This window comes from Fukomys damarensis, unplaced genomic scaffold, assembly GCF_012274545.1.
Source record: "Fukomys damarensis isolate Sample0158 unplaced genomic scaffold, DMR_v1.0_HiC HiC_scaffold_30, whole genome shotgun sequence".
NCBI classification, from domain to species: domain Eukaryota; kingdom Metazoa; phylum Chordata; class Mammalia; order Rodentia; family Bathyergidae; genus Fukomys; species Fukomys damarensis.
The window spans coordinates 62,217,063-62,231,413 of NW_022900942.1; the positions used below are offsets into that span (position 1 = coordinate 62,217,063).

Below are 14,351 nucleotides of genomic sequence, written 5' to 3' on the forward strand. Positions count from 1 at the left end.
CTCATTGTAGCATTTACACTCTGATAAGCTTGAATCCGCATGGTGAGACCTAACACCCCACCGAGAAGGAACAGTCAGACCAGTACAGTTCGCAGCATGAAAGCAGACAGCTGTAGCCTTCGCCTTCGGGTTGATGGACAGATAGTGCTTGCAGCTTTCTGAGCGCAGTTGGTTGTATTGTACTGAGACCATGCACGCCCACATATCACTGTGCTCTGCAAAACCATGGGCCGGGGATGTAGCTCAGCGGTGCCGCCGCCTGCCTCACAAGCACAAAGTCCCAAGTTCAATCCCTGATACCAAAAAAAAACAAAAAACACAGCTTATGGGGAAAATGGAGTTAGAGACACAGCGCACAGACTTCAAAGTAACCCGTTTAAAAAGAGATAGGAACCTAGTAGAACTGGCAGAAACAGGAACAGTAACACACATGCCGATGGTTCAGAAGCGCTCACACCGTGGAACTGGCAGCTCACCTTGCTTGTTGCACGAAATGTTGCTACTTGTGAGCTCCTGTGAAATGGGGGAAGGAGGGTGTCTGAAACTGCGTGAAGTTGTAATGCTCTGTGGACAAGCGTAGCTTACAACACAGCCACCAGAGGTGACGGTGCTGTTCGCTGTACATCATTTCGTGTATTCTCACACGATTTGGCTTGGCTAAGGTACAGTGTGAGGAGTTACATTTTTTCATGAGCAAAATTGTACTTCAGTAAAAGTAAAATCTGCTTCGTGCTTCATTTGTTCCTTAACACATAATTGCTTCAGAACAGACTTGTACTTTGAGACCTGAAATTGTAGCAGCACTGACTGAAAGGCAGTTGTATCTGGTGATGTCAGTGGAGATAAAACTCAAAGCTTGAGTTTTGATGGGGGAGAATCATTTTCTAAAAATCCAGTGTCTTTGAGACAGAGAGAACCATGTCTAGAGAGCAAACCTCTGTGACCTCAAGGAAGGGGCCCAGTTAGCCAACTTCGTGGAGCGTTGCCTTGTGGGACACGATGTAAGAGCTGGGCTTCCCACTGCTGTACCCGGTACCCAGCCTGAGTCTTCAAAGGTGGGATCTGGTGATCTAAGGTTATTTAGTAGGTGTACAACTGGCCTTCTTTTTTCAAGAATAACCCTTACTCTAGACAGTTAATTTTTCCCTTTTGATATCAAGGAAATGGAGGCTTTAAAGAAAAATAGTCCAGATCTTGCTTGGAAGGGAGGCAAGCCATTTTTATCTCTAGCAGGTTGAAAGGTTAGTGGCTTAAAAGTGGTTCCAGAGACCTGGCTTCTGAACTCCCTCCCTGCTCACATTAACGCCTCTACTCATGGAGGAGTTTTGTATCCAGGTTAAGAAAAGGCATTGAGGAAAACCTTTCCCTATACGACGCCTAAGCTTTTCCATGTTGTTCTCTAAGCTTGTGGCCTGCGTTTGCAACATTTTCCTCAGATGATAACAGTAGTAGCCATGTGTTTCATGGGTACCAACCGTTTTACATTATGTACTTCCTCTTCAGTACTAAAAGATGCCGAGATGAGGGTACAGTCTTCCTGGTGGTTTTTAGTCTGTAGAGAGTTAAATCAGTGTTGGGAGTGGTTGGCCTGAATGGAGTGTCACCTCCGAGGTGCAGGGAGCGCACACAGCTCAGGGAGGGCAGGAACAGACTGTCCTCTTGGGTGTCTCCTGCTCGCCCCTTACCTTCTGCCGCAGAGCAGTGTAAGCTAGAAGGCGGTGTGAGTCGTCAGTGACCTTCGTAAATCAAACTGTAGAAGTCTAAAAGCAAAGGGAGAGTTGAGCTAAAAGTTCTTAAATAGAAAGGATTCAAAGCTTAAAAATAGAACCCTGAAGGGTAAGACTTGAAAAGGTAACAAGTACAGGATTCAAAAGATATAAAATTTAGAGCTGAAAATATCCCAGAAAGGATTTAGGCCAAAAGGAGACCAGAAAGGTAATTACATCAATAGATATAACTTCTTCTTCTTCTTCTTTTTTTTTTTTAATCTGGCCAAATAAAGACCCACCTAGCTTTTGTTCAAGCCCCTGTCCCTGCTTCTCAGAAATGATTGCATAATCTGATCTGTTGAAGTTTTTAAAAATTTTTATTTCATTGGTTTTGCAGTGCTCAGGATTGAACCCAGGGCCTTTACACTGAACTTCAATCCTAAACTCGTCCTTTTGGGGGCGGGGATAGGGCAAGTAGGTTCTCAGTAAATTGCTCAGGCTGGGCTTGAACTTTCAACCTTCTGGCCTCATCCTCTCAGAGAACTGGGTTACAGGTGTGTACTACCACACTTGGTCCTGTATTTTTAAACTGTAATGAACACTATAATCTTACACCAGAGTTCATAGAAAATGGACTTTAAAACTGCTATTTTATTTCATTGAAAAACACAGCAATGTGAACAGTAACGATAAAAAAGGTACTTTTTTATCATAATATATGAACAACCATCATTTCTGACCATAAAGAGACTGACTTTTTCCTTGGAGTAAGAAGATGGATTAATTTAGCTTTAAGATTCTTCAGAGCCAGCTGTGATGAGGGGAGGCTGAGGCCAGAGGATCGCTGCGAGTTCAAGGCCAGCCTGGGCTACGTAGTGAGTTGAGGGCCAGTCTGAACTACAAAAGGAGACCCTGCCTCTAAAAACAACAAAAAGATTTTTCAGTAAGATATGCAGCGGGAGGGCATTAGACAGGCTAAGCTTTATATTATTCTTAAATGTGTCACTTTCTCCTAGGTAAACTGGACTCCTGAGAATAACAAAGAACACTTGCTACAGGGCCTGCTTCCTGATGTGCAAGTACCAACGTCTGTGAAAGATATGCGCTATTGTCAAGTTTCATTCCAAGATGATCATGTATCTTTGGAAAGTGCATTTACAGTAAGGTTTGTGGATTTGGTGTTTTTTCAGATATTCTTTGGTGAGGGGTGGTACTGGGGATCAAACTCAGGACTTTGTGGTTGCCAGACAGGCAAGGCAGCACTGAGCTACATCCCCGGCCTTTTCTGAGATACTCTAAAATTCATATGGTACCAAAAATTTTTCTCTACTGCACACATGTGAAAATTACTTTTCTTTCTTTTATTTTTTTAATTGATGTGAAAGTTACTTCTAAGACAGAAAATAGTGTAGTTTCTATGAAACAGGTAGGTTGTCTTTGGAATGAAGTTTTGTTCTAGTTACTGATTCTTATCTTGATTATAACTCTGTGCTGAATTATACAAATATGTAAAAGCCCTGTCCTGTTCCTTACAAATTCCTTGACACTTTTTTCTCCCTGCCTCCCATACTGGGGACTGAACCTGGGGTTTGTAGCCCTGAGCTACATCCCAGCATTTTTAAATTTCTTATTTTGCCAAATTGCCCGGGTGGCCTCAGGCTGCCTGGTGCTCCCACTTCAGCCTCCTGGCTGGTTGGGGTAATGGCCTTGTGCCACTGCACCCAGGTGGCCACATCTTCCAGTAACTCCCTGCAGCAGAATCCCTCTGCTCTTTCCCATAGTATTCCCAACACTTAGAACAACCCTGTGTTTGTTTGTTTGTTTTTTCTGGCACCAAGGATCAAACTCAGGTCCTTGTGCTTACAAGGCAGGCCACGGAACCACTGAGCTAAATCCCCGGCCCTTCTGCATTTGAGATAAAATAATTCAAATGTATCTCTCTGGCCATAGCAAGTATTCTTCTTTGAGTGTGTGGGGAAGTTGGCATGGGTGTGTGCTCCAGCCAGCCGAGAACTCACACGGTGCTTGGGCTGGCCTCAAACATGCAGTTATCCTGCCTCCTCCTCCTCTGAGAGCTGGGTTGCAAACACCACTCCTGGAGCGTGCCGTAGCTCTCTTGATGAGCCGTTGTTACCTCTCTGTTGATCTCAGTGCTCTCTTTTAACCCAGCATAGATACTTTGACTTGACATGTCTTCTGGGTTAATAGCTGTAATCTATAAATTAAAGAGGTGTTTTAAAGGATGCTGTTGTATTTTTAAACATTACATATTTATTGCTCTTTAGTGTACTGGAAACTAAATTTTTTTGTGCTCAATTAGTGGTGTTACAAAAGCCTTTAACTTGTTAACTAATTTCAGACCACTTCCTGATGAACCCAGACATTTAAAGTGTGAGCTAAAAGGAGGAAAAATAGTGCAGATGGGCCAAGAGCTTCAAGGAGAAATAGGTTAGTATAGTCTGACTTCCTGCTCCTGTGCTGTTCCCCTTATGTTCACGTTTGGCAAAATAGTTGATTTTTAAAGATTTTACTGTTTGTTAGAAGAAATAAGTGTAATCTATGTTCTTTTATGCTTTGCTTTTGTTTTGTTTCCCTGGACAGCATCAGGGGTTGACTGTGTGACCTCTGGCATGGTGCACAAGCACTATCCATGACATTTATTATTTTGAGACAGAATCTCACTAAGTTGCTTAGGCTTGTCTTCAGTGTGCGATCTTCCTGTCTCAGCCTCCCGGTAGCTGGGGTTATAGGCATGCACCACCATGCCCAGTTCTTTTCTTATGTCTTGAAAATTGCATGTTAAAATATTCCCATCAAATTTTCATGAGAAATTTTTTTGCTGAGCGTGCATGAAGCCCTATCACCACACACACAAAAAAAATCGGATTAACATTAGCATCATATTAAATATTTAAGTATACTTATATAGATTCCTGGTTTATTTTTTAGGGCTTGTGAGAGTTACTATTTTAATGGCCCCCCAAAGTTCCTAAAAGAACAAAATTAATGTTTCTAAGTATTTGGGGGGGGTGGTAATGGGGATCAAACTCAGGTCTGTGCTTACGAGTCAGGTGGTGGAACCACTGAGCTAAATCCCCAGCCCTCTAATTATATTTTAAGTGTTGTACATATTTATATCTTTTGTTTAAAAGGTAGCACTTTAAGATAAAACTTGTTTGTTTGTTTGTCTTTAAGTTATAATTATTACAGATCAATATGGAAATCAGGTTCCAGCATTTTCACCAAGTACTTTATCTGCTTTGTCAATTGCTGGAGCTGGACTGGATAACTCAAGTGTGAAGACGGCTTTGCAGGTATGGCCACTTTGTAGAACATTTGGCTCATACTTTTGTTTGTAAAAATATTTAAGGAAGGCTGGGCGTGGTGGCGCATGCCTGTAATCCCAGCACTCAGGAGGCTGAGGCAGGAGGATCGCTGTGAGTTCAAGACCAGCCTTGGCTACATAGTGAGTTCCAGGGCAGTCTGAACTACATGGTGAGACCCTGTTTAGGGAAAACAAAAGTAAATAAAAGCAGTTTGATTTTTACTTTTTTAATAGGAGAAGGCATAAAAGACATTAAAACTTTCATAATGAAAACATTTGGACGTAGACTAACTTAAGCAATCCCTATGTTCATCCAGCGGTGACCGTCTTCACTTCTTCCCTCGCGTGTCATTTTGCAGCACATCGTAGCTGTGACATCATTTCTCCATCCATATTTGGGATGTGTGTACACATGAATATCCATGTATAGATGGGTGACTTTCCAAGCAGCTGTCTGAATCACACTTCAGGGTGCTCACACCTTGCATGAAGCAGAATGCTAAGGAGAAAACTAACTGTCGGAGTTGCAGCTGTTCCATTAATTCGGGTCAGCTTGAAAAGTAGAATCAGGTGGAGTCCTTTTTTTTTTTTTTTTTTTTTGTTTTTGTTTTACCTGGATTGACCTGGAACTCACTATGTAGTCCAGGCTGGTCTCAAACTCACAGCGATCCTCCTGCCTCAGCCTCCCGAGTGCTGGGATTACAGGCGTGCGCCACCACGCCCGGCTTCAGGTGGAATTCTTAACAGTTTGAGACAAGCAAGCATGAGTGTACTCTGCTTGGAGAAGTCAGAGCTAGGTTGAAGGAAATGGCCCTGCTGGAGGGGTTTCAGGGAACCTTCCAGAGCAGTGTAGCTGAGAGAGGAGAGGAGAGGAAGTCTCAGAGGTTAAGGGAAGTTGGATTCCTGTAGAACCTTTAGCTTTTTCTAGACTCCTCTTGAGCCTCCATGACACTTTTTAGTTGACAAGACAACCAAAATAATAGCCTCCTTGTCATTCCTAAGTGGAGTTTCCGTCTCCACTAATCTTCTATGCTGCTTTTTCCTAATTTTCACTGATGAACCTTTAGTGATGTTTTGTCCGTACAGTGATGAAGACTGCTCTTTGACTCTCAGGTTTCCCATTGTCCCGCTTCAACCCTATGTGTAGATTAGGGAAATAAATGTGCTCCTGTTGTTATGCAAGAACACTCTGTGCTTCCCACTGCTCTGTGTACTGTGTCCCCTCCTCGGTCACCTAACTGCGCCTGCCTTTCCTGGCTTCTGTGTCTTCGGTGTTTCCCATCTGTCAGAGCGTTCTCATTAGCACATAAAGCTGCTGTCGTATCTTTCATCTTTAAGAATATACCCTCGCCCTTGCAGAAAGTCACCAAAACTTAGGGCCTGTGCTGTATTCCTGTCCGTCTGACCTCCACTGTTTTTACAATAAAAATCTCCCCTTTTTATAGTGCAAGTTCGTGGAGGTTTTACATGGACTGTGTTCACACCCTTTTCCAACATTCCCTAGCAGTCCACTCTGGGAAGATTTTTATGCTCAGCTCTTGGCTGGGCCCCATCACATGCCTGCAGTCAGGGCCCCGGTCAGCGCCGTGCATAGTAATACACTTGGGCTTGTGGCCTGCAGTGCCTGTAGTAGTGCATCGTCGTAGTACATCATCCCACTGCAGTCTCAAGCTCCCTGCCCCACAGCTCGCTGCTCTCCAGCCAGACACGCGTCTTTCATCCTTGTAAACTTTGTACAACTCCAGTGCACTGTCTTGGCTCGTTTTCGGAATCTTACATTTAATTCTGTTCATACTGATCTATACTTTTTTAATGCACTTTTCATTTTTAAGATTTAAGATTTAAAGTAAAAGCAAAACAACCTCCACTATGACTTTATAGGAAGGAGTGAGCTCAGGTCATTTTTTGCATACATAATTTTCAACTCTAATATGTTTAACTGATGAATATCTATTTGAGTTGTTTTCCAAACGAAAACTCCCCAGTGTCTGTTGGACTTTGCGGGCAGATTAATTTGGGTTTTTTTTTTTTTTGGTTTTTGAGACAGGGTCTCACTATATAGTTGAGACTGACCTGAAACTCACTACGTAGCCCAGGCTGGACTCGAACCTGCAGAGATCCTCCTGCCTCAGCCTCCCGAGTGCTAGGATTACAGGCATGCGCCACCACGCCCGGCTGTAATTTGGGTTATTTTTAATGTCTTTTTTTTAAAAAAAACAAAATGCTTAGCTGGGGATTTAGCTCAGTAGTTCCAGCGCTTGCCTCGCAAGCACAAGGACCTGAGTTCAATCCCTGCTACCAAAAAAACCCAAAATAAAACAAAACAAAATGCTCTACAAACAGTTGTTTCAAAGTTGTTTCCTTATAAAACATGAAATTTTATCTCTGATTTTTAAGTGTTGATGAAGTAGATTTGTAGTTAGGGAAATTTAAGATGATTGATCACTAGAGGCCACTATTAATACAGGGCTCGTATCAGTATGGAATCACTTGAGGTCATTCAGTCATATAGCAAAGATTTTTCATTCATTTCCATTAATATGATATTTGAGACATTATCCCAAGTAATGGGGTGAGCAGCGGCCAAGTCCTTACCCTTCTGGAGACCATCTTGTCAAGGAGAGGGCATGCAGTAGATAAATAAGTGATGAGAAAAAGTAGGTGAAGTAATGGTGTGTCCCTTAGGGTGACTGGGAAGACGCTTTTTATTGCAGTATCATGTGAATGGTTAACTGAAAAAGCCTTGAGCTGTCGTACGGGAAGCTGCGGACAGCAGGAGAGAGCACAGTGCAGAGGCTGTCAGGCGTGCATGTGCTTGACTGTGTGCATAACAGGAGAGGAGAGCACTGATACGAAACTCAGAAGATTTCAGGTTTTAATTAGGAAAACTTAACCAGTAAGGTCTTGCTGTCTCAACTAGTTCAGGTAAGGGATATATTCAGCCTGGATAAAGAAGTGAGTAGGAGATTGGTGGTAGCCAGAACCTTTTAGATTCTCCCCCGCAAAGCAAAAACAAAGAAACAAAATTCTGCTTCTCCTCTTGTGAAAATAAATTTTTTGATGCCCACTGTTGGGGTTTGGTCTGAATGGCCAGTGGTTAATGACAAAACATTTTATTTTTTAAAAAGCTGAGTAACACCACCCTGTCTTTTTCTTCATGTGCTTTTCCTCACTAGGAAAACTCACAAAGTGTAAGTGTAAGAGGCGTCAGATTTATTCCGGGACCTCCTGGAAATAAGGATCTTTGTTTCACTTGGCGTGAATTTTCTGACTTTATTCGAGTGCAGCTCATTTCAGGACCTCCTGCAAAGCTTCTCCTTCTAGACTGGCCAGATTTGAAGGAGGTGGGTACTTCATGTCTCAGAATGAATGAGCTGTAGCGCCACATGGGGTGGTCCTTCCAGATCGTCAGCAGGTTAGATTGTGTTGTTGACGTCAGCTGGAGCAAGGTAAGTAAGGTCCATTTTAACACCTCATTGTTTAGCTGATACTTCATGAGGAGGGCCGGGGATGTAGCTCAGTGGCACTGCACCTGCTTGGCAAGCACGAGGTCCTGAGTTCGATCCCCAGTACTATTTGTTACATAAATAATGAATGTAATAGTTCAAAACTTTAAAACTGTATTAGAGAAATTTTCAAACATGCATAAAAAAGTAAAAGGATAATATAACGAATGCGAACCCCAGTGGGCCAGTAACCTTGTTTCATCCGTTACTGATTTTTTTTTTTGAGACTGGTTCTTACTAAATCACTAAGTTTGCCAGGCTGGGTTCAAATTTGTGATCTTCCTACCTTAGCTTCCCAGAGTGCTGAGACTACAAGTGTGCATCATGTGGAAACTTTTAAAGCATATCACAAACACTGAATCGTTACATCCACACACGCTTCATAGGCCTTCCTGTGAAAGGATTGAGATCTTTTAATGCTGATTTTGCAAATGTCTGCCAGATCTTACTGTTATTGAACTTTTTACTAAATTTTTTAGAATGTTTAGTAACTTTTTTTTTTTTAATTTATTGATACCAGGGGTGGAACTCGGGACCTTGTGCTTGCAAGGCAGGTGGAGCCACATCCGTGGCCCTTTTATTTTTTAATTGAGAAATAAAAAGTCATATGTCTTTTACCGCACGTAGAAATATATCTAGCCAGGGATATAGATCAGCGGAGCAGTATCTGCCTATCAAGCTCAAATCCTTGAGTTTGATTCCCAGTTCAAAAAAATAAAAACCTAAAATTAATTTTTCCATCTGTTAGCTGTACGTTTATAGGTAGATACCACTGAGAAAGTAATCATTCATAGCTGGTTTTTCCAGAATTTCCTAATTTAATTCTTGACCTACCTTCCCTGCACAGACATTCAAGTATGTAAATATGCATGTGTATTGTTATTTTATAACTAAAGAAACTAAAAACATGAAATGTTAAATAACATTCCAAAATGTAAAAGTGACCAGGAACAGATTTTTTCAAATTTAGTCAATTTTGGAAATGGGTGTTGCTTACTATTTCCCAGAACAATTTATTAGCACCACCTTGAGCTAAAGTCATTTACTGAAAGACATCCTTTAAAATAGTTAGGAATAGGGCCGAGAATTTAGCTCAGTGGTGCCGCCACCTGCCTTGCAAGCACAAGGTCCCGAGTTCAATCCCCAGTACCAAAAAAAAGGAATCCTTTTAAAAAGTTAGACCGTTGTTTGACAGGGTCAGTTGTGGTGTGGTGAGGATTAAAGTCGTGTGTGCTCAGTTGCAAACTGTCAGCTCGCTGTGCAGTTCATCCTTCTCAGTCTCTTGACTGTGAGGGAAGCCAGCCAGGGAAACCTTATGAACTTCATGGTAGACAAGTGTCATCCCTAAGCTAGCCTCGGGATTCTTGCTTTGGTGTCTTATCCGTAGCTTAGCTTCAAATTCTTTCCCGTTTCCAGCAACCAACCAACACCATTTGATAACTAACTCCAGTAAGAGTAGGGCTGGGGGAGCAGAAGGAACATTTTAAGTAGAAGAGAGCTGGGGATTTGGCCCAGTGGTGCTGCCATCTGCCTCACAAGTGCAAGGACCCAAGTTCGATCCCTAGTACAAAAAAAAAAAAACAATAGAAGATAAGCGTGATATTAGCTTTTCTTTTCTGCTCCATAGTTCCCTTCTATCTTTAGTTGACTTTTACAGTCTGACTTAGAAGATTAGGCCTTTAGGAGGCATCTTGCTTGCTGATACTTCCTTTGAAAAGATGCAGTATGCATTAATAGGCCAGCAGGTGAGTCCTGAGAGTTAGACAGGCCTTACAGAGGGGGAAAGCAAGACATGTTTAAAGCCAACAGGACAGTGTGGCTTGGTAGAGCAGTGCTGTGTGCTGTATGATTGCTTTGTCTACTATGATGGAGAACTGAAAGTTGACAAGAGCTAACCTGCAGTTTGCCGAAGCTAAACTTGAGAACCAGAGAAAAGCTGTTTCTACTGCAGTCATTCTAATAGGCAATTTTTAAGAACCTGTGTTAAAAGTCACTGATGTCAAATGCTGTTTTTCTTTTTATCCAATTACTCATCATTTCTGTAAGAGTCATTTGTGCTTGTGTAAAAGCTTTCAAGTTTATTTTCATTGATGAAAGAAGTGGTCTGTGAATAGATTAGAGATAAATTAAGTAATTTGTTTTGCAGGTAATTTTATGGTTTTACATATATATGTTTTATTGCTTCTTAAAATATTTATATCCTTTTCAGGCCATCCCAGTGATAAATGGAAGAGAATTACAGAGCCCTCTCACTGTTCAACTTTGTGATCAGTGGGATAATCCAGCAGCAGTACCTCACGTTAAAATAAGCCTCGTTAAAGCTAGCATCTTAAAGGTAAGTTGTGGACTTCCTGAAATACTTCCAACCTAAAATTTGGTATTTTGGGGCTGGGGCTGGGGCTCATTGCTGGAGCATTTGCCTAGCATATGCAAAGCCCTGTGTTCAGTGCCCAGCACTGCAAAAGAAAGAAAATAAAATTCGGCACTCCAGCCAGACTTGATGACACACACCTAAAATCCTAGCCCTCTGGGAGGCAGAGGCAGGAGAGTGCTGCCAGGGTAATGTAGTGACTTTACAAGACCCTGCCTCAGAATAAAAACAGTCACTGGGGATGTCAGTCAGTGTGAAGGTCCTGAGTTTAGTCCCCAGTACAAGGGACAAAAATGTGTCCTTCATTCTCATGAAAATACGTTTATGTGGCACATTTTATTTCTTTTTAAAAGTGTAGTCTTATATAATTACTGTTTAGTATAAATCAAACTAAAGATCCTTGGGGTTTTGTTTTGTTTTTAGGAAGTAAAGCTTGTATCTCAAAATCAGTGTAACAAAAGGCCAACATTTTACAGTTGCAGTGGTTTGACTCTATTATATAGAACAAACATTTCAGGTTAGGGTGGATAATTACTTCTTTTTTAAAAAAAGTAAATGAAGGCAAATACCACAGTGACTTGCATTGTGGGTTAAGGAATAGCATTTTGGAGGCAATGCATGTGCAGAGGCTGAGCAGAGAGAGGTACATAGGCACCTGTCTACAGGGCAGCGAGCAGAGCCTGGGCAGGGACCTCGCTGTGGTCCCAGTGGCTCCTCCTCGTTTTCCCACTCCAGCCTTTGCTTTTTCTCTCAGTATGTGTCACTGTTAGCCTCTCCTTCATGTTGAGCAGAGATGAGTAAGAGTTTAGGGGAGCGGATGGCTTTTTATACCACAGACTGCAAATTCACTTTTGTTCTGAACGTGTGCTTCAGAAGTATGACTTTAGTTTCTGAAGAAGCGTGCGCAGGAGGCTGAAACTCTGTTATTCGGAAATGTGGCCACTGATTGTTGATCACTTGGAGGTGGAAGCCCAGTCATCGATGCGAAGGTTGTATCGCAGCAGAAATTTAAGCAGCACACCTGAGTGAGCCCTGAAAGGGAGGGTGGAGAACAGAGAGAGCATTGCCCTGTCACCGCAACTGCACCTTTGGTGCCGGTGTCACCACTCCGTGTGCTGTCGTGGTGCTCCTGACACAGCGAAACCGAAATGCTGCGACTTCCTCACTTTTAACACTCAGCGCTAGTTCAGCTGACGAAAATGAGTGGTTACTGTCTCTCGGAGTATGTGATTACATATGACACTGTTTCCAGGAGTTCCAGATTTGCAAGTTTTACACTTTTGAAACCATGTGCAAATATAAGTTTTAAGACAGGAATAGACAATTGATCTGTAGAATTTTCTAATCAATTTGTTTTATTTGTTTTTAGCTCATGCCTTCAAACCAGCAGCATAAAACAGATGAGAAGGGCAGGGCTAATTTGGGAGTGTTCGTTGTTTCTGCCCCTAGGTAAGAACGCAAAGTTTGATAAATCTTGCTGTTATAGAGATTTATTTTTCTCGTTACTTGATGAAGTTAAGAGTAGTAGCTACTTTTCTGTGTAGAGTTAAGCGGAAGTAGGACCAGAGTAGGAGGTAAAAAGCTTCCCTGAAGGAGTCCAAGTTTGTATACATTGTATTTGGATTTTTAGATTACAGCTAATGTCATTGAACCCCCACCCTTCCTTTGCTCTTGTTAGGGGAGAACATACTATGCAGGTAAAAGCCGTCTACAACAAGAGTACCATAGAAGGACCTGTAATCAAGTTAATGATTCTTCCGGACCCTGAAAAACCCATTCGTCTCAATGTTAAATATGACAGAGATGCTTCCTTTTTAGCAGGAGGTATTTTCACTGGTGAGTATTGGATGGTATCTAAATGAATCTTTAACAGTACGCCTGGTAGAGTGCAATCCCCAGTACAAAAAAAAAAATTCTAAAACAATATGCCTTGTAAAAACAGTGGAGTAAATTACTTATGTTTGATGTTCAACACAATTTTTTAAAAGTAAGCGTATCATTGCCTTTTCGATGGCAGGGAAAATACATCTGATTCAGCAGTGTCTACTTTCAACCCTTTGTCCTGCAGTCTTTTAATGTTAAGAGCGAACTGAAAGTTCGTATATAAACTGGTAGCCTGCACTCTTTAAAAGTTTAGTCAGTGTTTGTACGTTCACCGGATTATGTATGAAATTCTGTAAAACAAATATGAACTAGATGGTGAGAATTGTGACATTGTGCTCTGCTAAGTATGTTGTACTATTACCTTAAATCCATCAGAACTGGAACCATTTTTCTAGTTTGGAAGGTAATGCATAATGTCAAGATTTATGATTAAAGATCCGAAGAGCAGCTGTTTGCTTACTGTATACAGTGTCAAGCTTTTAGAGTCATAAATATTATGGTTTTCAGTGAATATAATAGCCTTTTGGAGACCGTTGGGTGAGCAGGTGATTTAATTCAGTGTTACTGTTGCTAAGTCAGTGGGAAATTAGTGTTTGCTTTACACAGGTAATTTTATGGAGCACTTGTGTTTTGTTGAGATGAATGCCTGTGTGAAAGAAACATCAAAAAATTTAGATACAAATTTTTAACAGTAATTTTTAACAAACTACATATATACATAGTCTTTTATACTTTATGAATTGTTTTAAATCTGTTTGGGATAGTTAAGGCATGTATTTTGCTTTAAAAAAACTGCCAAATAAATGTTACAGATGGTAGTGATAATGGGATAGTGTCTGTGACAGTGCTTTAACTCCTGCATGCTGTTGAAAGCTGTGGAAGACGGAAGCGTTCTGTCCCAGGGGCACGTGCAGCATGCAGGGCTGTGGCTGAGTGACAGTCTGGCCACTTCAGCCTTTTGTGCCTGAAATTGCAGCACAGCAGACCGTGAAAATAAGACAAGGAGAACTTACTGTCTAGACCTAACTTTAGGGAATTGTCCATCATGATTAGTCAATTTGAGATGCATGTTGTATGTTTGCTGTGACAGATTTCATGGTCAGTGTTATCTCTGAAGATGACTGCATCATTAAAAATATTAACCCAGCTCGCGTTTCCATGAAAATGTGGAAGCTATCCAACACTGTGAACCGACCACCAGCTAACGTGAGTCATGGGAGCATTTGTAGAGGTCAAATGTAGCTCACCTTTAACTTAAAATTAAATCTAATTCAGTGTAAAACTGCAGTATGTATATATTTGAAAACTGGAGCTTAATCTGTACCATTCCTTGAGATCTAAAATAAAAGCATCAGCGTCCGCTTCTCAGTTCGATGTCAGTACCGTTGGTTCAGTTCAGTTGGGTTCTGTCCTGTCTGGTCTTGCTGTGTTGAGATAGGGTCTCACTGTGTCACCCAGGGTTGGCCTGGAGCTTGTAATCCTACTCATCCAGCTTTTGGATGGCGTTACAAAAAGAGTAGCCTACACTGTGGAGGTCTTTTTGTTTAGTTTTGTTT

General features: G+C 41.6%; 1 protein-coding gene across 1 annotated transcript in view; it reads left to right on the top strand.

Annotated features, from left to right (window-relative positions):
• Nucleotides 1-14,351, top strand: part of Smchd1 (structural maintenance of chromosomes flexible hinge domain containing 1) — a 103,911-nt gene that overhangs the window by 53,298 nt on the left and 36,262 nt on the right. The window contains exons 27-34 of the mRNA XM_033757417.1: nucleotides 2,726-2,874; nucleotides 4,069-4,157; nucleotides 4,905-5,023; nucleotides 8,211-8,378; nucleotides 10,750-10,875; nucleotides 12,281-12,360; nucleotides 12,590-12,747; nucleotides 13,886-14,001. Coding sequence (XP_033613308.1) covers nucleotides 2,726-2,874; nucleotides 4,069-4,157; nucleotides 4,905-5,023; nucleotides 8,211-8,378; nucleotides 10,750-10,875; nucleotides 12,281-12,360; nucleotides 12,590-12,747; nucleotides 13,886-14,001 — 1,005 coding nt within the window. The remainder of the gene's footprint in view (nucleotides 1-2,725; nucleotides 2,875-4,068; nucleotides 4,158-4,904; nucleotides 5,024-8,210; nucleotides 8,379-10,749; nucleotides 10,876-12,280; nucleotides 12,361-12,589; nucleotides 12,748-13,885; nucleotides 14,002-14,351) is intronic.